Source organism: Nicotiana attenuata, unplaced genomic scaffold (assembly GCF_001879085.1).
Source record: "Nicotiana attenuata strain UT unplaced genomic scaffold, NIATTr2, whole genome shotgun sequence".
Taxonomy (NCBI): Eukaryota; Viridiplantae; Streptophyta; class Magnoliopsida; order Solanales; family Solanaceae; genus Nicotiana; species Nicotiana attenuata.
The window spans coordinates 232,929-259,991 of NW_017671250.1; the positions used below are offsets into that span (position 1 = coordinate 232,929).

The 27,063-nt window shown below is 41.3% G+C and overlaps 2 protein-coding genes across 2 annotated transcripts in view; one reads left to right on the top strand and one right to left on the bottom strand.

Annotated features, from left to right (window-relative positions):
• The window catches only part of LOC109207040 (protein ENHANCED DISEASE RESISTANCE 2-like), a 27,549-nt gene extending 22,642 nt beyond the window's left edge, over positions 1–4,907 (top strand). The window contains exon 22 of the mRNA XM_019369923.1: positions 4,593–4,907. Within this exon, the coding sequence (XP_019225468.1) occupies positions 4,593–4,703 (111 nt within the window). The 3' untranslated portion in view covers positions 4,704–4,907. The remainder of the gene's footprint in view (positions 1–4,592) is intronic.
• A 318-nt stretch (positions 4,908–5,225) lies between these two features.
• On the bottom strand, positions 5,226–7,288 carry LOC109207041 (scopoletin glucosyltransferase-like). The gene has a single exon (XM_019369925.1). It carries the CDS (start codon positions 7,120–7,122, stop codon positions 5,584–5,586), a length of 1,539 nt encoding a protein of 512 aa, XP_019225470.1. The 5' UTR covers positions 7,123–7,288; the 3' UTR covers positions 5,226–5,583.
• Between the last annotated feature and the right edge of the window lie 19,775 nt (positions 7,289–27,063).

Genomic DNA, 27,063 nt, shown 5'->3' on the forward strand with positions numbered 1-27,063 from the left:
GGGCAGTGTGGTAGGAGCGAGGGGGAGGGGTCAAGTTTTATTTAGAAACAATACCAAGATAGTACTGCAGCAAATACAAAAGGCAGGACTCGTTTACATTACATATTCAGGGTTTCTAACAAGTCTAGCATATCATTCACATTCAAAACTAAATTCCCTTTCATCCAATAGTACAAATTCTCCATACATCTATATTTAACAACAGCAAGCATCTTTGTCTTCAAAACATCTCCTATATCTTTCACTCCATATAGTCCAAGCAATGCAGAGAGGAATAGACATCCAAATCTTCTTGTGAATTCTGCCAGTATAATATGCCTTCCAGCAGCATAACAAACTTTTAAAGTTGTGAGGTGCTGCCCAATACACTCCAAAAATTATCGAGAACATAGTCCCGAGCTGCCAAGTAAAATTGCAGTGTATAAAAAGGTGATCAGCGGATTCAATGGAGCTTTCACATAAATAACACCTGCTGCATAGCTTATACCCTCTTTTTTGCAACTTCTCATGGGTTAGACAAGCCCCATGAGCTACCAACCACCCAAAACATGCCACTTTAGGAGGGACTATGTCCTCCAAATCATCTTCCAAGGCCAAGAAGTAACATTTTCAGCAGAATCTTCCAGAAGCAATCTGTAGAAGGAGTTCACAGAATATTTTCCATCTTTGCTTGCCTTCCAAAACATAGCATCATTTTTTCGCCTGTCTAGCACTACGGATCGCATTTTACAAAGAAAAGTTCCAACATCTTCAACTCCCAGTCATAAAAGTCCCTCCTGAATTGAAAATTCCACCCTGCCATACAATCAGCCAGCAGTATATCAGAAAGATTCACCAACCTATATAGGACTGGAAATTGATCCTTTAGCAGCCCTTCTCCAACCCAATTATCTTTCCATAGCCTAATTCTTTTTTCATCTCCCACTGTCAAGACAGTATACTTAGCAAAGTCTTCCCAAAGGTTGGCAATTTGTCTCCAAATAGAACTACCATAAGCTGTTTCAACAGGTTTTGGGGCCCAAAAACCTTCTCTACCATATTTGATTGCAACGACATTTCTCCAGGTTCCTTACTGTAAAACAAAAATTCAGAAGATTAATTTTCTTTCTTCTGTCCCAATTTTGGTGTCACGACTACAAAGATAATGTTGTATATTAGTATATTTAGGTTAAAGTGGGTTAAAAATGGAGATAAATTTAACTTCTTGAAGAATTTTAATTATGTTTAGAATAAAGGTAAGTTTAAAAGTAAAACTTTTTATGTGAATGGTAGGTGTTAATGAATGTTCTCTATTTTTGGGATAGTGGCAACGCGGAACGAACCTATAATAAGACGGTTAAATCCATTCATAGAAGTAGTATATATCCTATTCTATTGGGAATTTTTTATTTGATGTTATATGAGACAAATGGTGATCTCTGACACTTGTTTAAACTTCAATTTTTTACTATTCTTGTGTTGCCCGCATCTTTCCCTTCTGTCACTGGGCAGTGAATTTTACTTTTACTCTTAATTATTGTCTCCATGTTGGAACAATGTAACTAGGGAAAAGCTCATTTAGTTTGTGTAAGAATGATTATTAGTAAGTACGGGTTGTACTCTCTTTGGTGTTCTTTTATTTCATTTTATTATTCTTTTTTGGTGGAAGAAAGATTATCTTAATATCAACCATCAAAAGAAAAAAATGAAAGTTATCTTTATATGAAAGAAGCATCTCAAATTCATGTAATATGGTCTTAGTGCCATGTAAAATAGTTTTATTCTCTTAGGGATATCGCAATGGTAGTTTTCTGCAGTTGAGCGTATGTGCTGAAGTATACAAAGTAAATATAATGGCACAATAAACTATAAAAAATTAACAACCAAAGAAAATTGGATGGAAAATCATCATCCTCATAGGAGAGAGACCAACATAGTACTAGCTTGTCCTTTTGTGTATAATATTATCATCTATAAGCATTCATCCTTGAAGGGAGCCTTGGCATAATTGGTAAAGTTGCTTCCATATGACCAGGAGGTAGTCATGGGTTCGAGCCGTGGAAACAGTCTCTTGCAGAAATACAGGGTGAGGCTGCGTACGATAGACCCGTGAGGTCCGGCCTTTCTCCGGACCCCCGCATAGCGGGAGCTTAGTGCATCGGGCTGCCCTATAAGTATTCATCCCCCATTTAAGATATTCCTTACGAATCATAAGTTAGCTTGTCATATTTATATGTGTACGTCGATCAATGAGAAAGCATATGACAAAGTCCTGAGAAAGGTGCTCTGCCGATGCTTGGAGGCTAAAGCAGTCCAGTAGCCTACATTAAGGTGATTAAGGACATGTATGATAAAGCTAAGACTCGGGTTAGGGCAGAGGAGACACGGAACACTTCCTGATTATGATGGGGTTTCACCAGGGATCGACTCTTAGTTCATTCCTATTTTCCTAGGCGGTGGACGTATCGACGAGACACATTCAAGGTGAGGTGCCATGGTGTATGTTATTTGCTGATAACATAGTTTTAATTGACGAGACTCAGGGTGGTGTTAACGAGAGGCCGGAGGTTTGGAGGCAGACCCTAGAGTCTAAGGGTTGCAAGTTGAGCAGGACCAAGACGTAATACTTGGAGTGCAAGTTCAGCAACGGTATCCAGGACGGGGATATGGAGGTGAGGCTTGATACGCAAGTCATCCCCAAGAGAGATAGTTTAAAGTATCTTGGATCTATAACACAAGGTAACGGGGAGATTGATAAAGATGTCACGCATCGTAACAGAGCAGGATGGATGAAGTGGAAGCTCGCTTCCGGTGTCTTGTGTGATAAGAATGTGCCGCTGAGACTTAAAGGTAAGTTCTACAATGTTGTAGTTAGACCGACTATATTGAATGGAGCAGAGTGTTGGCCGGTCAAGAACTCTTGATTGCTTTACTGTACCTTAGCTTTATGTTTTGATGATCTAACAAACTTACTATCAAAGAACCAGATAAGGGACCTGCACACTTGGTAAACAACTGAATCAACAGACTCAAACTAATGTGAGTTGCTATGACTTCAGAAGATAAAGAATCAACACAGTGACCTGATCTCCTTGGGTTTTCCTGACAGCAGTATGAAGTCAACTGTCTACAGCTGGAAAGTGACTGTCTGCACTGTACACGCAAACATTGCAGCATAGTACAAGAGTCACTCCTCATTGACCGACCAAGTGATTACATCATTCAAGTGATGCCATCCAAGTTGTATTAACAAAGAACACTTAGAGAATTCATTCAAGCACTCCACGCATTTGACAATCAAGCATTCAATTCTCAACTGCATCAAGAACAAAGTACAACACTACTACGGACCAGTTCCTACAACAAGTCTCTTGTATGTCCTTAGTTGAGTTGTAACTTTGTAATTGTTCTTCAATTGTAATTCCTACTTTGCTTATCTACAAGCTCTAATTAGGAAAACCCTTGAAAACCATAAACCTTCAGTGTTTGTATCGTGACTAGAGTTAGTCATGAGTTGAAGTCTTTGTAATAGGTGTATTGCAAAGTGGCTTGTAATAGGTGTATTACAAGTTAGTGAGGGATTAAGAGTTTAATTCCTAGATTGCATAGGTTGTAATCTAAAGTTTGCTCATAATGAAGTTGAAATCCTACCAGTGTAGGTCGTGGTTTTTTATCCCCTTGAGCAGGGATTTCTCCACGTAAAAGTTCCCTGTTCCATTTACTTACTGTTACATTAGCGTTATCTGTGAAAACCTATATAGGACCTGGTCTCGATATAGTTTGGTGGACTTATGTATTCTATCAACTCTAATACCCAGAAGCTAAAAGTAGTTGAGATAAGGATGTTAAGGTGGATGTATGGGTATACCTGGTTGGATAAGATTAGGAATGAAGTTATTCGGGAAAAGCTGGGAGTGGCCCCTGTGGAGGATAAGATGCGGGAGGCGAGGTTGAGATGGTTCGGGCATGTTAAGAGGAGAAGTATAGAAGTCCCGGTTAGAAGGTGCGAGTGGTTAGCCTCGGTGGATAGCAGGAGGGGTAGAGGTAGGCCTAAGAAGTCTTGGGGAGATGTTATTAGGCAGGACATGGCGCAGCTGGAGCTGACTGCGGACATGGCCCTAGACAGGAGGGTGTGGAGGTCAAAGATTAGGGTAGAAGGTTCGTAGGCAGTCGTGCGTTTCTCTTTGTCTTACTCAGTTTGCTAGCATTACTGTTTGTATGATATCTTTTATCCATAAATGGCTATTACTACCTAAAGTTTGACCGCATTCTTGGATTCGATCTTATTTCATCTTGCTGTTATCCCTACTTGTTGCAATTACCTTTTCTTTTTCGATCGTTCTCTAGCCGAGGGTTTATTGGAAACTGCCTATTTGCCTTCCAGGGGTAAGGGTAAGGCTGCGTGCATGTTACCCTCCCCAGACCCCACTTGTGGGGAACTACTGGGTTTGTTGTTGTTGATCAATGAAATTGACCTCTCACCCACACTCCCATTTGTTCCCACGTCTAATATGACACGGAGAATCCAAATGCAGTGATTCTTATTTGTTTGAAATAATGAGAGATGTGGTGCATATGCCCCTTTGTAATGATGTGATTTCCTTTTGTGCTAGGCCAACACCCCTGATGAGTTACCGGAGCGGCTTATAGGTGCTGTTCGTGTTTCTCATGTAGAACTGTCTTCTGCTATTGTACCAAAACTGGAGCCAGCTGACGCACCGTAATAGGTCAATCTTCACAGCCATTAACTTCCATAGAAATTTATTTTTGAAATGTATATACACACCTCCATGTTGGTCCTTTCACATTTTTCATTCATGAGTTTCTCATTTTTTTTTTTTAAGTTTTGGGAACATCAGATGGAGATTTTGTATATAGGCTGTATAGATTGGTTTTCTAATACTAAAGGTCTTTCACTCTTGTGGTTAGAGCAGCAAATTTCATCCTTTTTTTTGCTGACCTGGATTAGTTGTTTCCTCTTGCCTTTTCATTCTTCCTACAAAATTGTAGGAACTGGGAAGTGTGTTTTTTTTTATGGGACAGTTCTAATTGTATCTGCATGGTAGATGTTTTACTCATGGCCATTAGATAGCATAGGTTTGGTGAATTAAATTGTAGATAGATAACTCTGTTTTTCTTTTCCTCCTTTCTTTTTCCTGAAATAAGATTGGTGCAACTGTTCAGAGAGGTTGTCTTTTGTTGTTCTCTTCTTCCTGGGATATTATACGTTTCAATGTGGTTGATGATTAAGGAAAATAGTTCCCCTTGAGGGAAAACAAAAAATAAAAATAAAATGAAAGGATCGCTGTGACACTTTTTTCCTGGTCTTGCCTCTTTTTTATTTTTTCAAACTTAGTAGGCTTCTTATCTTGTATAATCACGTAGGTGAAACAAAACATGTATGGAGGATCACAAACTTGTTCATTTATTACGGAGATTGTCTAACCTCTATACTGTCGTCAAGTCCAACTAATAGTCTCATGCATTACCAAAATGCTAATAACTGGGATTCGGATATTTCCCTTTACTCAGCTGTATCTATTGTGGGCTTCTCTCTGTTCTATTTGGTAACGGAAGCGCTGTCCAATCATGTAGTTTTCCACATTATTTGCTTATGAGCTGAATAAATGACTTCAAAGAGCACATTGAACTATCTGGATAACCACTCTGGAATATGGATCTTAATGCCATTGCTTGCTTATGAACCCCTTCATCTTTCATCATCTTGTCAATTCCTTGAACTATGTCATCTTTCTTCACCATCTCTCCGGGGTCATCACCGAGTAAAATCATATGTCCCATTTTCAAGTAATTTGCTACCAATTTGGCATCATGGAATTGGTCACCCCTGATTGGCCATGCCAAAATTGGGACGCCACGTCCTATTGCTTCCATTGTTGAGTTCAATCCACAATGCGATAGAAACCCACCAGTTGAAGGATGACTTAGAATCAACAACTGTGGTGCCCATCCCTTTATTATCAATCCTTTATTCCCTATTCTTTCATCCAACCCATGTGGGTAGTATCCTTCTTCTTGTTGACCGTCTCCAAAGAGACCTGGAGGTGGACCGGGTCGACCTGAACCGGCCTGAATAACCCAAATAAAAGGATGGTTTGATGCCTCTAATGCATCAGCCAGTTGAGCATATTCTACCAAGCTAGGTCCAACTTCACTACCAAAGGACACATAAATCACTGATCCCCGAGGTTTTGAGTTCAACCATTGCATCACCTCTTCTTCTGTAAAATTGGACTGTCGGTTTGACCTGACTTCATGATCACGTAGTATTGAACTAGTTGATATCCAATACGTTTCTGGCAACAACGGGCCTACACCCCATATTGGCGTTTCAATTTGGTTGGCTACATAATCAATGAATGGACCCTCAAGATCATGACAGGTATTGATCAACAACGCAATAGAACCCTCTACCTCATCCAACCATCGTGGCTTTTGACCTGGTTTTGGAGGCCCATCTTCTACCCCACCTGGTGGTCCTGATGGTTCATTCTGTCTATTTGGACCACCACCACTATGATGACCTGGTCCATGGCGGTTTCGCTTGACATCAGAGTAACTCAGAGCCATACTTTCAGGCAACCCGGGAAGAATCCGAATCTCACCTGGTTTCATCTCATCCGCATGGCTCTTCCAGGCTGCAAACTCCATTGCAGCAGCACATGCACCAGAAGTGAAGAAAGAGATAAAGGGTATGTCATATTTCAAGAAAATTTCCTTACTCCAGCTCATCATGACGTCCACCACTGCACATATAGGTCGGGCCAGACCTGTCCCATCGCATCGCTCCGATAGGAAGATATCCATCCCCTGTCCTAACTGCTGATGGTGATGCGAAAAGGGCCCATGCATGAAACCATGTCCTCCTTTTTGTTTTGGTGGCAAAGCTGGTAATTCTATTGCCTTGTGTGGTAATGGTGGAGTTGATGTAGCTGAAATCTCAACTACTTGAATTAAAGAATGATGACGAAGATGTGGTGGAATGGAGGAGGAGAGGTGGGAGGGGATGATAAGGGTGACTTTAAAGTTGAAAGATGTCAACTTTTTGCAGAGTTCCATGCAGGGGAAGAGATGACCTTGACCGTAAAATGGGAGCACCAAGATATCTCCAATGGCTTCCATGTCTTTTCAAATAAATGGATTGCACTTTGATCGAATTATTCCATGTATATATAGAAATGTAGACATGGAATTATACGTGTGAAATGTGAACATTGAATGTGTAAGGAAATTAGTGGAGAGAACTTGGACACCAGATAAATGGAGCTGAAAAGGACAGAGCGTAGCCGGTAGTAGTTATAGCGTCTTAGCAATGTTGAGTAGTAATTAATTAGCAGAAGAAGCTAAGAGTGATGTAAAGCCAAGGTATCCACATTTTTTAGTCTTCCACTATTTAGGGAATATTTTCTTTATCCGTCGGCAAAGCGTAAGAGGTGAGGAAAGCTCCCCACCCCCCTTTTTCTTTTTCTTTTTTTCTTTTTAGATTTTTTTGATAAACACTTAATACAGTAGAACCTTTATAGAAAGTCATGGCATTGATCGGGAAGAGACAGGACCAGTTTCTCTTTACAAAAATGAGACAGTAATCTACCTCAAATATCTTGGATGAGTTACATTCAGCATTTTTCTAGTCAAAATATATGTACAAATAATTACCAGGACAGTAATACAATTTTATGTGCCAGAGTACAAATTTACACCATCTTAAGAAAAACTTATGGCTAATAATCTCAAAAATAAAACTTTACTTATTCCGCATACAGTTCAATCTTATAACGAAATTGAGATTTGAAGAAAATTTAAGCAAAGTGTTTATATATACATACATATATGTTTCCCATGAGAAGTCGTCAACCGAGAAATAACCATCAAACTAAATGCCAAGATTTTCTTATAAAGTCAGGCAGCCGCATATTGATGTTGTGTTTAAATAGTCATAAAAATGGTGTAAGGAAGCTAAGACATATTGTTTTAAGGATTAAGGAAGCGGCCATTTTGGCACCTAAATATACTTAGGGACGCCTAATCTTTAATTCGTTTCACTTGAATTTAAAAGATTGACCTTAGAAAATAGTGTAATTGATAGTTTTGCTTTTAGTGCTTATTACTTGGTTGGGGTAACCTTGCAGCATAAGGGTTAAAACTCTTCCTTTCCTATGCTTTTACAAGACTAAGACTCATACTAATGAATACATTAGCACTGCAATAATTCATAGTCAAAAATCATAATACTAAGAAGACTTTTTCTCTGTAATATACCTTAAGAGTATAATAAACTTTACAGCAAAGTTGCCTTGCAACTAATAAATTTAGTAGATTTTTTTTTGACTATGACTTGTACATCGTTGGTACACGGGACTTCACTTTCCTATCCTCTTTATTATATGTATATTGAAAGCTGATATACGGGTACCAAGACGTAGAATTTAAAATAAACAGTATTTAGACTATTTTGGATAGATCTCAAGCAGGCTTTATTCGATGCTCTGGTCCAGGAGGCATCAGAGAGAAGAAAAGGGAAGTTAGTTTAAATGAAAATTCGTGTAACTTATTCGCTCGTCTTATTAGTCGAATTAATTTGAGGTAGAATTACCAATTACTCCTATTACTATACTAGTGCATTGCGCATGTGATGCAGTATTTTTTTTTCTTTCATTGATTTTTCTTCCTATCAAATTAATGTTTTTCTTTTCTCTGAATGTGAAAAATACTAGGAAAACATTACACATTAATTTAAGGGATATATTAGTTCTTGTTGACGGTTGTTACTTGCATTTAGATGAAATGGAAGAAACTAGGCCACAATAAGAAAAATATATCTTTTGCCAAAAAAAGATTTCATCTAAATTTAATTCTTCAATCTGGGAACACCAAATAAGAAAAAATGAAGAAGAAAGAAAAACCATAGGCAACCCGTAAAAGCTTAAATTATTGATCATCATGCCTAAACAATTAGTTAAGTTCCTCTCAGACTCTCATGTCTGAAGTCAATGTCATTCTCTGACTTTTTTTCAGATTATTATGCCACGCCAAAGCAATAAAAACATTGTAGTGTTGAAGAGGAAAACATATTGAAATCTTCTAATTGGTCCTTTTACGTATTATTCATTCCGAAACTAATAATCCATCCCTGCTAACCAAAAACTAGAACTAATGCATATCAATATTAGAAGCGCAGCTAGTTGAGAGAACGGATTTTACATTAGTTAAGTAAAATTTTTGGAAAAAAAAAAAAACAGAAAATTACTGATAAATGATGAAAAGTGCATATTTTTGAGTATATTTGCATATTAATTCTTGTGTGTGTCGCGGGAGATTACATAATTTTCGAAGTGCATTATGTGTTTCTTATGTGTAGAAACGAGTTTGGATGATAAATGATCAAAAGATGACAATTCGACACAAAAAGAAGAAATTAAAGGAGTGGGAGCTCGTCTATTCTCGTGCGTGGCACGAAGTCGGACGCGAAAAAGGAGAAAAGTTAAGGTACAAAACAGCGAAGCGAAGCAAAGGCACGGAGCACTTCGCGAAATGGAAGAATCTCAAAAGATGGATCCGCGTCAAAGTCCGTGTCTAGACGCGAAGGCAAACGCGGATCCGCGTCAAAGTCCGCGTCTAGACGCGAAGGCAGACGCGGATTCCAGCTCTCCCATCCGAAGTTGGATTGAAGAATTTCGCTCCTCATCAACCCTAGGTCATATAAATACATCCTCAAACACCACTTTGAAGGGAGAGACACTACTTTAGGGTTAGACAACACCCTTGGAGGCAAGAACATGCTAGGAGCAAGGAGGAAGATTCAACTACGAGTTTTTCCCCTTCTTCTTCCTATTTTATTGTTGGTTATGAATTGGAGTATTGTGTTTTCACATACTTTTATGAAAAGCTAATTCGTTTTCTAGGGTTTTGATGGAACCTTTTGGAGATAAATTGGTTGTTATATTAATATAGTTTTGAGTTAGTTGTTAATCTCTATTTGTTCAACTACGTTTTGATTTTGGTTAATTGAAAGGATCCTCAAGTAGCCGTTCCTATTTATTATGTATCTGCTTGAGAGAGAGTGCATATTTAGGTAGTTGTTTGAACAACATCACTCCCGGAGTATAGGCGAGAGTCATAACCGAGGGTTTAGAGGTTGGATTAGAGATAACGATACCTCGGGTGCGATCTTAGTGAACTGTAATGTGAATCTAGCTAGCGTAGCTTGAGAGAGTGCGTCTAGTAAATTATCATAATTGCTTGAGAGAGATTTATGATAGCTGGAGAGTTCATGATTGATAGAGGCAACTAAGTCAAAGCTATAAGAAACATACAATTAATGAAATCAACAATTGGGGAAATCATAACTCTAGACTTCCTTAATTTAGTCTCCAAACCTTTGTCTCGTTAGTTGATAATTTTACCGTTTTATAGTATTTGTTGGTTAATTAGTTAGATATAAAAATCTTAATATTATAATTTAGAAATTATTCAAACTTGTCTTCTTTGCGATATTGAACACTTACAGCGAAACCTTAGTTCTCTGTGGGATTCGACTCCGGACTTTTAGACCGGATTGTATTTGCAGCGACCGCTTATCCTTTTTAGGACTAGAGCTGGGCGTGATCAAATTTTGGTGCCGTTGCCGGGGAACTAACGGAGTAGTTGTAGCTGTATATATTGCTAGGTTACGAGTTTGAACTTTTATTTTGTTTTTTTTTGTTTTGTTTTTTTTTTGTATTTTTTTTATAATTATCGATTTGAGAAACATGACATCTTGGAATTATGGGAATTTAGGTGTAGATAATTCTACTATTGATCTCCATACATATTGTAAAGGAAACCACCCGTGGCAAAATTTTCAAAACGTTCCTGAGAGAGAGTTATGTGCACCAACTCAATCTTATTTGTGGAATGTGTGTGGTGGTAAAATGGTCACCTTCATGGTTGTGCTTACATTTCTTATTTTCCCCCAACCCCTTACTATGATGGTTCTACCTTTTCTTGTGAAGTTAATAGGAACAAAGAACCTGGGAATGCGGACCTGAAGGAGATCAATGATATGCTAAAGTGTCTTCTGGAGGAAAACAATGAGAAACAATTGCACATAGAAAGGCAAGAGGCAACTATTCGCAAGTTGGAGGCTCAATTGAGTCAAGTGGTTGGAGCTTTTAATGCTCAACAAGCCAATATTGAGGATAGCAACCAAGAAGAGCATGGATTTGAGGTGTTAATTGGGGAGGTCAGAGTAGAACATCAACAACCTAGCCAACTGCAATTTGAGGATGTCAATGTTGAAGAAGTGAGACTAGAGCCAACCAAGGACTTTGAGGATATAAATTTTGTTGACTCTAGTATAATTGATGTTGAGGATATTGAAAGTCCTGAAGTTCATGTGTTTGAGCGCATTGGTCCACACTCCAAGCATTTTTCCACATTATGCTTGGATGATTATATGGTAATAGAGTCATCTGAACCAATCGAAAAGTCAAGGAATGAGGAACAAGGTGCATATATTCTGGAATTCTTCTTGCCAGAAAGTCAGGATTACATACCTCATACAAAGGCCAAGGAGTGCAGAATGCTACATTATTTCCTTGGGCCAGTTAGATTCGTTCCACCGCCCCATGACCACAATCATAAGCTTGAATCAACACTTGGTGTTCAATTCATAAGCTCGAGGAGGAGGCAAAAAAGTAATTCGCGTCGTGCCACGACGTTAAATCAAGCGCTTGTTGGGAGGCAACCCAGCTTTATTGCTTTCTTTTATTTATTTTTTTTAATTGTATTATTCTTGTAGTGTCGATTTTTTATTTTCTAGGAGCGTGGAAAGCAAAGCTATTGGAAGGATGCAACAACAAATCAAATGGTTGGAACAAAGTGTGAGGTACCCGCACGAAGGACCAAGCCTGGGAGAAGTCTGAGTACCCCATGAACTGCTAGTGCTTCGGCCTTTGGCCTACCAGGGAGTTTCTCTTACCCTCTTATGGTTATGCTGTGCATTGGGGACAATGCACAATTTTAAGTGTGGGGTGATGAGATTGTCTGGGTGACTTTTCATGCTACTTTAGCTGTATTAGTTTAATTAAATAGTATTTTTTTTAAAAAGATTTTACTTTTCCCGACGATGGACTTAGATAATTTTCTTGAGGGATTTAAGTCTAAAAAAAAAAAAAGAAAAAAGATTTTTTTTGTTAGGTAGTGTAGCAATTCCCCCTTGGTTTTTCTTTAAACCAGGGTTCTTTTCCAAGGGTTTTATTTGAACCGGGTGTAGTTAGTTTTATTTAGGAATAGGAGCCATTGTGTTGTGTTTTGAATTGAAGCAATATCTCTTGACTTTGTTATGCCTTGAGAATAGTGAGTACTTTGGTTGTGACACTTATGCTCAATTTTTGACTCTTGTACAACTTCCTTAAATTGTATGATTTTAAATTTGCTTAACTGCTTTGACTAGAGTGTCTTGATGAATTCAATCCTGAGTGAGTTATGTGCCATGTGTGTGTGAGGTTTGGGTGTTATTCTGTGCATTGCATTTGATGCCTAGAACTTTGCCCGTGTGTTTGCAAAGCGAAATAGTAGTTTTATTCAGTCTAGGAAGTGATATATGCATTTCTTTGTTGAGCCAGATATGTATATTTTACCCGCCTAATTATTACGTATCGTAGTTAACCCCTTTGAGCCTGTAATCCTGTTTCTTTGGCAACCACATTACAAGCCTTACCCATTTGTTTGAATTAAACATCTATTTGAACCATTGTAACCTCTCATGAGCACTTGAATTGTTTATGAACTTTGTAAAGGTTAAAGTGTAGGGTGGTTGGTTTGGCTTTTGAGTGGAACTAATTAAATAAGGAGAAAGGTGCACTGTTTTGAAAAAGTAAGAGCCACTTGAATTGAAAACAAAAAAGAAAAAAATAGTTCGATTGTTGTGAAAAAATAATATATATATTCCTTGATAAGTGGTGGCTTTTGATGTAAGTGTGCTTAAAGAAGAATGGGGTAATATACATTAATGTGAAGGTGGAGTTTTGGTTTGACATAAGTATGGGGTTTGAATGTTAAAGTATATGTATTAAAGTGCTTAGGGAGGTGTAGTCACTCTTATATCTAAATGTATCCTACCCGTCCAGTAGCCTACATTACAACCAAATAAAGTCCTAATTGATCCTAGATTGAATGAGCTCGATTAGTGGAGTAGTACACTACGGGCAAGCCTATGGTGCATCTATTGTGGCATATGAATGTTATTTCGGAGAATGAGTGAATTCTTTCTATCTTGAGTTCCTAAGTGTTCTTAAATTTTATGTGTGGAACTACTCTCTTTTGTTGTGTGAGGGCACTTGATTCATGAAGGAAAGGTAATGTCAGTGAGCTCTATGTTAGAGTAAGCGGGTGAGTTGTAAATAATGCGTGGTACTTATGAGTTAAATCTTGAGGTGAAGATGTTATGCTTTTCCGCTTAGTCTATTTTAAATACTCTTGGTATGATGAGTTAGGAGAATTGTTTAAAAAGGTCGTGTCTATAAAAAAGTGTAGTTTGATTGCTCGAGGACGAGCAAGAGTTTAAGTGTGGGGTGTTGATAAATGATGAAAAGTGCATATTTTTGAGTATATTTGCATATTAATTCTTGTGTGTGTTGCGGGAGATTACATGATTTTTGAAGTGATATGTACTCATTATGTGTTTCTTATGTGTAGGAACGAGTTTGGATGATAAATGATCAAAAGATGACAATTCGACACAAAAAGAAGAAATTAAAGGAGTGGGAGCTCGTCTATTCTCATGCGTGGCACGAAGTCTGATAACTGTGATTTTAACACGTTTTATGCCCATACTTGCCTATGCCTTATGTATGAATTGTCATGAAATAGACTCAGAATGCTTACAAAGTGCGCTTGATTGCAGGTTTGAGCGACAAGATGACGAAAGTCAAGAACCAGCTCGAAACGGAGTGAAACCTGCTCAAGTATCAAAAATCATTGGAGTAGGGACAGGAGGACCTAGCGCGGACCGCACTGATTTGTTGCGCGGCCGCGCTAGGAGATTCAGAGAGCACCCATTTCAGGAGTCTCCAAGTGCGGTCAGCGCTCATTTCTACGCGGTCAACGCTGGTGTCTACGCGGTCGCGCTTCGATGTTGTGCGGTCCGCGCTCATTAGCCTGTGTGGCCGCGCTACTTCTTTGTGCGGTCCGCGTCCCCAGTTCCAGAAGTGAATGATAGAAGGCCAAGACCCCTACGTGGCCGCGCTGCATTTATGCGCGGTCCGCGCCAGCCCCGCAGGGGTATTTTTGTCCGATTTTTCTGGCATAGTATAAATAGAATATTTTATTATTTCTAGGTTAAGTTTTAGACATCAGATAGCAGCAGCACTCGTGAGATTCAAGTTTTAGCCTATTTTGGACATTTTAACCTTGTTTTAACGTGAATTCGTGTAGATTAACTTCCTAGTTAATTATTATGTTGATTTTATCTACTTCTTCTTTAATTTCTGTTGCCATTATGTCTAGCTAAACCCATTACCTAGGGTTGTGGCTCAACCCTGGTGTGGGTAATTGATAGGTGTGATTGTTTAGTGCTTGAATGATGTTGGGTGTTTGATATTTGGGTTGATTTTATGTTTTAACTAGGATTTGGTGGTTGCAAACACTAAGTCTAGCTTAGTGAGTCTTGACTCTTCTTGAGAAAGAGTGTCTATGACTCCAAAGTTAACCCAACAAGGAATTGGGATGGACCCATGAGAATGGTAGTCCCAATTAACGGGTAAGACCTCGAGAGAGTGATTATCCAACTTGAACCCTAAGTTGCTTGGTTTGTTAGCCTACCCAATTGGTCTCGAGAGAGTCAATTGGGCAAAATTACTCTTTCTACCGAAAGGTGTGAGAGTGAATGCTATCGTGCAACGGTTATATCATAAGCCCCATAATCATCATTCTCGTATTAGGAATCTCGACCCGTTAGTTGACCACCTAGGTAAATGCCACGACCCTAGTGTCTTTCTCTATCTTGCATACAACCTAGAGTTACTATCTTAGCATAATTTAGTTATAGTTAGTAGTTGTTAAATTGTATTTGATAATCATAAAAACCCAAAAATGATAGAAGATCAATTAGAAGCAAATACGCAATTCTAGGCTAACAAATATCCAACTCCCTTTCTAGCTCCCTGTGGAAATTGACCCCGATACCACTATTGGGTAAAAGTATTAGCGCCCACTCTTCCTAAGGTTGAGTCCGCTGTGACCTAATCACTTTTTGGCGCCGTTGCCGGGGAGCTTACGGTGTTGACTATTTGTGTAGCTAGTTTTGTGTTTTGCTTCTCTTTCCTTCTTTTTACTAATTTTGTTTGTGTTGATCCATCAGGTACACATGGCTCTAAACGGAAATGACCCTCTTGGCAATGCCTTGGCGGGGGAGGAGGTTGAAGATGTTGAGCAAGATGAGCTTCCGGTACCTCAAGTACCACGACGAGGTCGAAATGACAATGCTAATGTACATGACAACAATCCTATTCCAGACCCTCCTCCGCCACCGCCAAGAGCGGTCCCTAGAGTTCTTCCTAATCAAGGGTACGTAAGTGCCATTGTTCCTCCCCGAATCCGGGCGGGGAACTTTCAAATCACAAGAACAAATTCATCAAGCTTTTGCCTATTCGGCTGTGCTATAATGAACGTCCATGCATGTAAGAAATTCTAATAATAAAGAAGCTAAAGATAGAAACTTATGTAAGAAATTAATAGAGGGTGTTTATATATTTTAAGCAATATCTTAAGGTGAAAATAAGAGGAAAATGTCAAAAAATTGACAAAAAAGATAAATACCAATGATAGCTTAAGAGATATGCCATGTCAGCATTCATTAAAGAGGGCCAATGAATGCTGACATGGCATATCTCTTAAGCTATCATTGGTATTTATCTTTTTTGTCAATTTTTTGACATTTTCCTCTTATTTTCACCTTAAGATATTGCTTAAAATATATAAACACCCTCTATTAATTTCTTACATAAGTTTCTATCTTTAGCTTCTTTATTATTAGAATTTCTTACATGCATGGACGTTCATTATAGCACAGCCGAATAGGCAAAAGCTTGATGAATTTGTTCTTATATTTGAAGACCAGGTTTATGGCTTTGCACTCAGTAAGTACTATTTTTTTTCTTTAATTTCTTATTCATATCCTTCTTTTTCTCTCTAGGATGAACTCCCAATCTTTTGAAAGCCAAACCACTATCCCCCCAAAATCACCCGATATTATCACACCCCAAACTAGGGGAGGCACGACTGGCACTCGATACTGTATTCGATCGAGTTAGCCACTAAACATACTAGCTAACTAATCTGGGGGCCCAATAGATCGGGCAGCACAACATCTGAAATACTAAGCCTGGACGATTAAGGTCATGACCTGAATAACTATAAGCTATATAAACAAAGGTAGACGAGCTAAAATAATAAAGTACTAGCTGGCCGATGAGGCCGCAATTTGAGACATACATGCTTACACACATATATAGACATGCCAAGCCTATGGGTTGGAGACTAAAATCTGGAAAAAAAAGAAACCCAGAATTCTGTGTCCACAATAGCCTCTAAGAGTGTCATAAGCACTGTCGGGATAAGGCCCCGACTATACCCAAACTGTACAACAAAAGTAACCATCCTATGATAGCTCCAGGAAGAGGTGGAGCTTACCAACTCACAGCTGAACCCCGAAATCCTAGCGGAGGGGTCGATCAGAGTCCCTACCTGGACCTGCACGCACGAAACAAAAATGCAGTGTCCCCAGGCAACGGAACATCAGTACGAATAAAAATGTACTGGTATGTAAGGCAGAAAGTGCAATCATACATAGCTGATGAAAAAAACAGTAATAGAGATACCACCTGACACTGAAACTCTGATAGCCTCATGGCCGACATCCGACCTCATAGTAATCAAATATGCATGGTATGCTCGTGTAATCGTATGTCGTGAATACATATATATTGATGCAAATGCATGACATACCCAACCAAATGCTAGCAATGGCGGTCTTTTCCGGTAGCTAACCGGTATCATATTGCCAACCTGTGGCCATCTGTACAATACATATAGTCTTTCAGGCAAATAGGCCCCTTACCTCCGATTATAGCTCGAAGTCCATGCATAATATGCCATGTATGATATGAACTTTGAATGCACATAATAGGCCATAACAAGAACTTAGCCAATCTTGGCTGATTGGTACTCTTATTCTCATAATCTCATAATCACCTTCGTATCGCATACAAATGTCTCGTAGAACCTCATATTTTTTTTTTTGAATAAGCTTGAAAACATAACTCCACTTTTAGAAAGATAACTTAACTCTGAAGATGTTCATAAAAAAACTTAAGGTACTTCACTTAGTTCATATACCTGATTTCTTGATAATTAGTAAAAGAAAGTATTTCAAAATCAAGTGTTTTAGTAGTTTAAACATAAAAAAAATTATATTTGGGATTTTTGGAAATCGACGTGCCAGTTTAGAGATTTTAAGATCCCCTTTAACAAGGAAGAAGGACTGATCGCAAATACTAAATGCCTTTATTTTGTTTAGTCACACAACCCCAAGACGAATAAGAATTCATATATATAGACACCTAGATAAGAAAGCCGACAAAATGACATGTATAGATGTCGAATACCCTATTTAACCGAACGAGTGGAATATCAACCTAATAGAATCATGAAAATACTTCAGCTACAATCCCAATGCCTTTCACAGAAGGTCTTTCTAGCAATAGAATAGTAAAATATCACATTTGGCATCTTAGGAATTTCCAAACACTATATATATACAACTTATACGCACCTATAAACAGTTCATAATTGAGTTTAAATTGGCAGATTTGCCATATGCCCTTAACTTGACGAAACGTCCGTAAAACTTTGTAAAAACGATCATAAAAGAGTCCCAAGATGATTACCTTGGCAAACCAAGTATAAAGCCTGAAGAACCAGAAAGAACAACAAATTTCTATCTTCAAAAATAGCTCCAAACACAGCTAATAAAAGGGGGAAACGATTGCAAAGCGTAGAGATTGAGTTTCTAGGCACGGGGACAAGCTTTAACGGTAAAAATGATTAAAAACGCACCTTAATCACTCAAGAACACCATGGAACCCTCTCTCCAGCCTGCTCACTGTTTTGGGACTGAAATGAAATGTTTTGAGGTCTTCAAAGTCGAGTTTACCGACTTATGTGACGGCCCAAAGGGTCATCACCTATTTTCCTTTCATTCCGTGCTTCCGAGGCCTTGAAAACCTTATTTTTTTACTTGCCTCGATTTGCATGCGCAGTCTGGGCGCGTAGCCGGAAAGCTTAAATATGAATTCTGTGTAAAAATTGATGAATTTTGATATTAATATGGTTATAGTTGACTTTGGTCAACATTTTGGGTAAATGGACCCGGACTCGTGATTGGACGGTCCCGGAAGGTCAGTAGAAAAATATGGGACTTGGGCATATGCCCGGAATCGAATTCCGAGGTCCCAAGCCTGAGAAATGAATTTTTGCGTGAAATTGTTTTCTGAAATTAAATAAGGAAAATGGAAAGGAAATTTGATCAGAAGACTATGGTATCGGGCTCGTATTTTGGTTCCGACGCCCGGTACAAGTCTTATATAATTTAAGCGCTTTCTGTAAAATGTGGTTGAAAACGGACGTCATTTGATGTGTTTCGGACTTAAAATAGAAAATTTGTGTTTTATGAAAAGTTGGAAGAAATCATGTGATTTGAGGCTTGATTCTATGTATATGATGTTATTTTGGCGATTTGATCGCACGAGTAAGTCCGTAGGATGTTTTTGAGGTTGTGTGCATATTTGGTTTGGAGCCCCGAGGGCTCGGGTGAGTTTTGGATAGGTGTCGAGTTGCATTTTGAGCCTTTGAAAAAAATCTGGTATCCTTCAATTCTGCAGGCTTTGCAATTGCGAAGCCAGCTTTCTCAAAAGCGAACTCGCAATTGCGAGCTTCCCATCGCAAATGCGATCCTTCACCTGGGCAGCAATCTTCGCAAATGCGAAGTAATTCATCGCAAATGCGATGCCTGCCCATGAGCCTAGCCTTCGCAAATGCGAAGAGTTCAATCGCAAATGCGAACCTTCCAATTTTCTTCAAGTTCGCAAATGCGAACTAAAATCTCGCAATTCCCAGACCTGCTGGGTTCGCAATTGCGAACCCAGGTTCGCATTTCCCATATATGAGGCCTGCAATTTTTCATACATAGACGAATTTTCAACCCATTTCTTCATTCTTTCAAACTCAAACACTCCATAGGCGATTTTCCAAGAAAACTTTCTTCCCCAAATCATTTGTAAGACAATTTTTACTTAATCTCTTCAATCCTTTACATCATTAAACATGTTTTCATCTAAAAAATCAAGGATTTTCATGGGTGAAAATGAAGATTTTGGGTAGAACCTAGGTTTTCTTCAAATTGGGGAGTTGGACCTCAATTTGAGGTCCGATTCCAAAACAAATCATAGATATGAACTTGTGGGGGAATGGGTAGCCGGGTTTTGGTTCGAACCTCGGGTTTTGACCACGTGGGCCCGGGGGCGTTTTGGGAAATTTTGGGTAAAATTTTGGGAAATTCATTTTCATACATCCAAATTGATTCAATTAGCATTTGTTGATACATTCAAGTAATTTGTGACTAGATTCGAGCGGTTTGGTGATGAATTCGAGGGGTAAAGCTATACTAGAGGCTTGAGTTGAGTTTGGAGCATTTGAGGTAAGTGTTTGGTCTAACTTTGACTTGAGGGAATAGGAGTAGAGTCTTAATTGTTAATTGCTATTTGTTGAGTATGGTGTATAGGCATGGTGACGAGTATCTATACACTGGTGTCGAGCATGACCGTGAGTCCTAACTTGCTAAATTATCGAATTTGTAATTGTTATTTATGAGGAATTGGTTGGAAATCTTTAACACTGAGCCAGTAATTGTTGAGACTAAGTGTGGATTTAATGGTGTTAAGTAGAAATTGAATGAGTTTGGTTATAGCTGGATCTCCCTTGCCGGGATAGTTTATTATATTACATTGCTCCCTTGCCGGGATAGTTATTATAACATCTTTCTCCCTTGCTGGGATTATGTTGTGTATTGTGTTGAGAGAAATGGGATCGTGTGGCACGCCGACCACGAGATATTATGAAAGGGGATCGTGTGGCACGCCGACCACGAGTTATTATGAAATGGGAACGTGTGGCACGCCGACCACGTGATATTATTGTAATGGGAGCATGTGGTACGCCTACCACTTGATGTAAGAAAATGGGATCGTGTTGCACGCCTGCAATGAGAGGAAATTGAAATAGGTGAAAGTGGTTTGTTTTCCTTTATTTTGTGTTAGAAGAAATCAAATGTAGTTTCTTTTGTTATTCCTGATATTCTGTTTTATCTGCTTCCCCATAAGCATGTTTCCCCCTCCCAGTTTTAATTGCTTACTTTCCGCTATTATTTTGTTGTACTTGTATATATATATCTGCACAGGTTTATCTGGTAGTCTGGTCTAGCCTCGTCAGTATTTCGCCGGGGTTAGGCTAGGAACTTACCAGCACATGGGGTCGGTTGTGCTGATGCTACACTCTGTGCATCTTTTTTTGCACAGATCACAGTGCCGGAGCAGTAGCTTTTGGACAGCAGTAGGAGCATTGGGAGTTGACTTCAGTCCAGAGATTCTGAGGTAGCCTTGTTGACGTCCGCATGGCCCAGAGTCTCTTCTATTGTTATTTCGTTTGTTGTCCTTGTACCGGAACAAAGAGTATTGTATTTTATTCAGACTCTGTTTTTAGTATTCTATAGACGTTCGTGAGTTAGTGACTCCAGTCTTGGGTATAAGTTGAAATTGAATTCCCGCACTTGTTTTCAGTTCATTTATACTTAAAATTTCCGCTTTTATATTAAATGGCTCATTGCCTTAATATTGCCGATGTTGCCTAAAATGTTAATAATTAGTTGGCTTGCCTAGCTCGTAATAGTAGGCGCCATCACGACTCCCGACGGTGGGACATTCGGGTCGTGACAAGTTGGTATCAGAGCACTAGTTTACATAGGTCTTACAACTCACGAACAAACTCGGTAGAGTCTGAGGGATCGGTACGGAGACGTCTGTATTTATCCCTAGAGGCTGCAGAGTTAGGAAAACTTCACTCTTGTTCTTTCTTGTCGTGCGATTCTGTTTCCCAAATACTGATTATCTTTCTACTCTGTTCTTTCACAGATGGCGAGAACACGTGCTTCCTCTTCTATCGTGCAGCAGCCCGAGCCCCCAGCAGCAGTTCCTACAAGGGGCAGAGGGCGAGGCCAAGGCCGTGCTAGGGGCCGAGGCGGGGGCAGAGCTCAGCCCCGAGCAGCAGTCCCAGAGGTGGAGCCTCATGTTGATTATGATGAGGAGGTTCCAGCCCCAGCAGCTCCGGTGGGCCCAGCTCAGGTCCCTGAGGGGTTCATAGCCACCCCAGTTCTTCAGGACGCTTTGGTCAGATTGGTAGGCTTTGTGGAGAGCGTCACTAGAGCGGGTTTGCTTCCAGTAGCACCAGCCACTTCTCAGGCTGGAGGAGGAGTTCAGACTCCTGCTACACATACTCCGGAGCAGGTAGCTCCCAGGCTCATGTTTTAGTGGTTCAGCCAGTTGTGGCAGTTCAGCCGGGTATTGTGACTCAGACCGGCGATGGAGCGGCTATGTCAGCAGATGCTTTGTGGAGACTGGATAGGTTCACCAAGCTCTTCACCACCACATTCAGCGGTGCTTCTTCAGAGGACCCCCGGGATTTCTTATATAGCTGCCACGAGGTTCTTCGGACTATGGGTATTGTGGAGACCAATGGGGTCGACTTCGCCACCTTTCATCTATCTGGATCCGCCAAGACTTGGTGGAGGGACTATTGTTTAGCCAGACCAGCAGGGTCGCCATCTCTGACTTGGGACCAGTTTGCAGAGTTGTTCTTGGAGAAGTTTCTCCCCGTTACTCATCGAGAGGCTCTTCGCAGGCAGTTCGAGCGCCTCCAGCAGGGCTCTATGACAGTCACTCAGTATGAGACCCGATTCATTGATCTAGCACGCCATGCTATTGTTATACTCCCCACCGAGAGAGAGAGGGTGTGGAGGTTTATTGATGGTTTGATTCAGCCGATCTGTCTTCAGATGGCTATGGGTGCCAGGAGTGAGATTTCTTTTCAGGAGGCGGCTAATGCGGCCCGTAGAGTTGAGATGGCTCTTGCACGGGGAGGTGGTCATGGGTCAGATAAGAGGCCCCGTCATGCAGGTAGATTCAGTGGTACCTCGTTTGGAGGTAGGGATTCTTATGGTAGAGGCCATCCTCCGAGGCCCTTTCAGTCAGCCCTACAGGTCTCACATGGTACTTCAGAGGGTCGTGGTTCTCAGCCGCATTATTCTGACCAGCAGCTTCACAGTTCCCCGTCAGCACCTATCAGCGCACCACCACTCTGTTATTCTCTGCAGCCGAGGGCTTGTTTCACGTGTGGCGACACGAGGCACATTGCCAGGCATTGCCCTCGAGCTTCTGACAGCTCTCAGCAGCAGGGTCCTCGTCCTATGATACAGGCATCAGGTGATCCACAGCCTGCCCAGCCAGCTAGAGGCGGGGGTAGAGGCCATAGAGGTGGAGGTAGAGATCATAGAGGTGGAGCTCGGACCGCCAGAGGTAGAGGCCAGCCAGCAGCCGATCATCCCAGAGATATGATTCAGGGAGGTGGGGCCCAGCCCCGGTGTTATGCTCTTCCAGCCAGGCCAGAGGCTGAGTCTTCAGATGCAGTCATTACAGGTACTATTCCGGTCTATGATAGGGATGTTTCAGTGCTATTTGACCCTGGGTCTACGTATTCGTATGTGTCGTCCTATTTTGCACCCTACCTGGTTATGCCTAGTGATGCTTTGGGTATTCCTGTTTATGTGTCTACACCGCTGGGTTATTCTATAGTGGTCGACCGAGTTCATCGTTCCTGTGTGATAGTGCTTGAGGGTCTTGAGACCCGTCCTGATTTATTGCTCTTAGACATGGTAGATTTTGACGTTATATTAGGGATGGATTGGTTGTCCCCGTATCATGCTATCTTAGATTGTCACGCAAAGACCGTGACCTTGGCTTTGCCAGATTTGCCCTGTTTGGAGTGGAGAGGGACCCCAGGGCATACCACCCGCAGAGTTATTTCATATGTGAAGGCTCGACGCATGGTCGGGAAGGGGTATTTAGCTTATCTGGCGTATGTTCGTGATTCCGGCGCAGAGGTCCCTTCTATTGATTCTGTTCCTATTGTTCGGGAGTTCCCTGAGGTTTTCCCTTCAGACCTGCCGGGTATGCCGCCCGATAGGGATATTGATTTTTGTATTGATCTGGCTTCGGGCACTCAGCCCATTTCTATCCTGCCGTATCGCATGGCCCCGCCAGAGTTGAAGGAGTTAAAAGATCAATTGCAGGATTTGCTGGAGAAGGGTTTCATTAGACCCAGTGTCTCTCCTTGGGGTGTGCCGGTGTTATTTGTGAAGAAAAAGGATGGTTCGATGAGGATGTGCATTGATTACCGGCAATTGAACAAAGTGACGATTAAGAACAAGTATCCACTGCCAAGGATTGACGATTTGTTCGACCAGCTTCAGGGTGCAAAGGTGTTTTCAAAGATAGACTTGAGATCTGGCTACCATCAGCTAAGGATTAGGGCGTCTGATGTCCCTAAGACAGTATTCCGCACTCGGTACGGGTATTATGAGTTCCTGGTCATGTCGTTTGGGTTGACCAATGCCCCAGCAGCATTCATGGAGTTGATGAACCGAGTGTTCAGGCCATATTTAGACATGTTCGTGATAGTCTGTATTGATGATATTTTGGTGTACTCCCGCAGCCAGGAGGAGCACGAGCAGCACCTCAGAGTGGTTCGTCAGACCTTGAAGGATAGTTAGTTATATGATAAGTTCTCGAAGTGCGAGTTCTGGTTGAGTTCGATTGCATTTCTGGGTCACGTCGTATCAGTAGAGGGTATTCAGGTGGACCCGAAGAAGATAGAGGCAGTCAAGAACTGGCCTCGACCAGCATCAGCTACAGAGATTCGGAGTTTCTTGGGGTTAGCAGGCTACTATCGTCGGTTCGTGGAGGGGTTTTCATCTATTGCATCCCCATGACCAGACTGACCCAGAAGGGTGCCCAGTTCAGATGGTCAGATGAGTGTGAGGCGAGCTTTCAGAAGCTCAAGACAGCTCTGACTGCGGCACCGATAATGGTTTTGCCCACAGGTTCAAGGCCTTATACAGTTTATTGTGATGCTTCCCGTATTGGGCTTGGTGTAGTATTGATGTAGGATGGCAGAGTCATTGCCTATGCTTCGAGGCAGTTGAAGATCCACAAGAAGAATTATCCGGTTCATGATCTAGAGTTGGCAGCCATTGTTCATGCTTTGAAGATTTGGAGGCATTACCTGTATGGTGTGACATGTGAGGTGTACACTGATCACAAGAGTCTTCAGCACTTGTTCAAGCAGAAGGAGTTGAACTTGAGGCAGAGGAGGTGGTTGGAGTTATTGAAAGATTATGATATTACTATTTTGTATCACCCGGGGAGAGCCAATGTGGTAGCGGATACATTGAGTAGGAAGTCCGCCAGCATGGGTAGTCTAGCTTATATTCCGGTTGGCCAGAGACCACTTGCTTTGGATATTCAGGCCTTGGCCAATCGATTTGTGAGGTTGGATATTTCTGAGCCTAGTAGAGTGTTAGCTTGCACGGTCGCTCGTTATTCATTATTGGAGTGTATCCGTGATCGGCAGTTTGATGACCCCTATTTGTGTGTACTAAGAGACACGGTGCAGCGTGGAGGTGCCACGAAGGTGACCTTAGATAGCGATGGTGTTTTGAGATTGCAGGGGCGAGTTTGTGTGCCCAATGTCGATGGGATTCGAGAGTTGATCTTAGCGGAGGCCCATAGTCTCGGTATTCTATTCACCCGGGCGCCGTGAAGATGTATCGGGACATGCGATAGCATATTGGTGGCGTAGGATGAAGAAAGATATTGTTGCATATGTGGCTCGATGTTTGAACTATCAGTAGGTTAAGTATGAGCATCAGAGGCCTGGTGGTTTGTTTCAGAGGATTGAGCTTCCCGAGTGGAAATGGGAGAGGATTACCATGGATTTCGTTACCGGACTCCCGTTGACTCGGAAGAAGTTCGATGCGATATGGGTTATTGTTGATAGGCTGACCAAGTCAGCACATTTCATTCCTGTGGCAGTCTCCTATTCATCCGAGAGGTTAGCTAAGATTTATATTCGGGAGATTGTTCGCCTTCATGGTGTGCCGGTATTTATCATTTCAGATCGGGGTACGCAGTTTACCTCGCGTTTCCGGGGTGCAGTTCAGTGAGAGTTGGGCACACGGGTCGAGTTGAGCACAGCGTTCCATCCTCAGACGGACGGTCAGTCCGAGCGGACTATTCAGATTTTGGAGGATATGCTCTGGGCTTGTGTTATCGACTTTGGAGGTTCGTGGGATCAGTTTTTGCCTTTAGCAGAGTTCGCCTACAACAATAGCTACCAGTCCAGCATTCAGATGGCTCCATATGAGGTACTGTATGGTAGGCAATGCCGGTCTCCAGTGGGATGGTTTGAGCCGGGAGAGGCTCGATTATTGGGTACAGATTTAGTTCAAGAGGCCTTAGATAAGGTCAAGATCAACCAGGACAGGCTTCGTTTGGCTCAGTCGCGGCAAAAGAGTTATGAAGAGCATAAGGTCCGGGATGTAACTTTCATGGTTGGTGAGCGAGTCTTGCTCCGAGTGTCGCCTATGAAGGGCATGATGAGATTTGGGAAAAAGGGCAAGCTTAGCCCTAGGTTCATTGGCCCCTTTGAGATCCTTTATCGAGTGGGAGAGGTGGCTTATAGACTTGCCTTGCCGCCTAGCTTGTCAGCCGTGCATCCAGTGTTTTATGTGTCCATGCTTCGGAGGTATCACGGCGATCCAGCCCACGTGTTAGATTTCAGCATTGTCCAGTTGGACAAGGATCTGTCTTATGAGGAGGAGCCGGTAGCTATTCTAGACCGGCAGGTTCTACAGTTGAGGTCGAAGAGTTTTCCTTCAGTGCGAGTTTAGTGGAGAGGTCAGCCTCCTGAGGCATCGACCTGGGAGTCCGAGTTTGATATGCGGAGCCGTTATCCCCATCTATTTCCCGACTCAGGTACTTCTTTCTTTTGTCCGTTCGAGGACGAACGGTTGTTTTAGAGGTGGAGAATGTGATGACCCAAAGGGTCATCACCTGTTTTCCCTTTCATTCCGTGCTTCCGAGGCCTTGAAAACCTCATTTTTTACTTGCCTCGATTTGCGTGCGCAGTCCGGGCGTGTAGTCGAAAAGCTTAAATATGAATTCTATGTAAAAATTGATGAATTTTGATATTAATATGGTTAAAGTTGACTTTGGTCAACATTTTAGGTAAACGGACCCGGACTTGTGATTGGACGGTCCCGGAAGGTCCGTAGAAAAATATGGGACTTGGGCGTATGCCCGGAATCGAATTCCGAGGTCCCAAGCCCGAGAAATAAATTTCTGCGTGAAATTGTTTTCTGAAATTAAATAAGGAAAATGGAAATGAAATTTGATCAGAAGACTATGGTATCGGGCTCGTATTTTGGTTCCGACGCCCGGTACAAGTCTTATATGTGATTTAAGCACTTTCTGTAAAATTTGGTTGAAAACGGACGTCATTTGACGTGTTTCGGACTTAAAATGGAAAATTTGTGTTGTATGAAAAGTTGGAAGAAATCATGTGATTTGAGGCTTGATTCTATGTATATGATGTTATTTTGGCGATTTGATTGCACGAGTAAGTCCGTAGGATGTTTTTGAGGTTGTGTGCATATTTGGTTTGGAGGCCCGAGGGCTCGGGTGAGTTTTGGATAGGTGTCGAGTTGCATTTTGAGCCTTTGAAAAAAATCTAGTATCCTTCAGTTCTGCAGGCTTCGCAATTGCGAAGCCAGCTTTCGCAAAAGCGAACTCGCAATTGCGAGCTTCCCATCGCAAATGCGATCCTTCACCTGGGCAGCAATCTTCGCAAATGCGAAGT

Excerpts from the sequence above, each read along its gene's own strand:
- LOC109207041 (XM_019369925.1), bottom strand. The coding sequence starts at position 7,122 with ATGGAAGCCATTGGAGATATCTTGGTGCTCCCATTTTACGGTCAAGGT.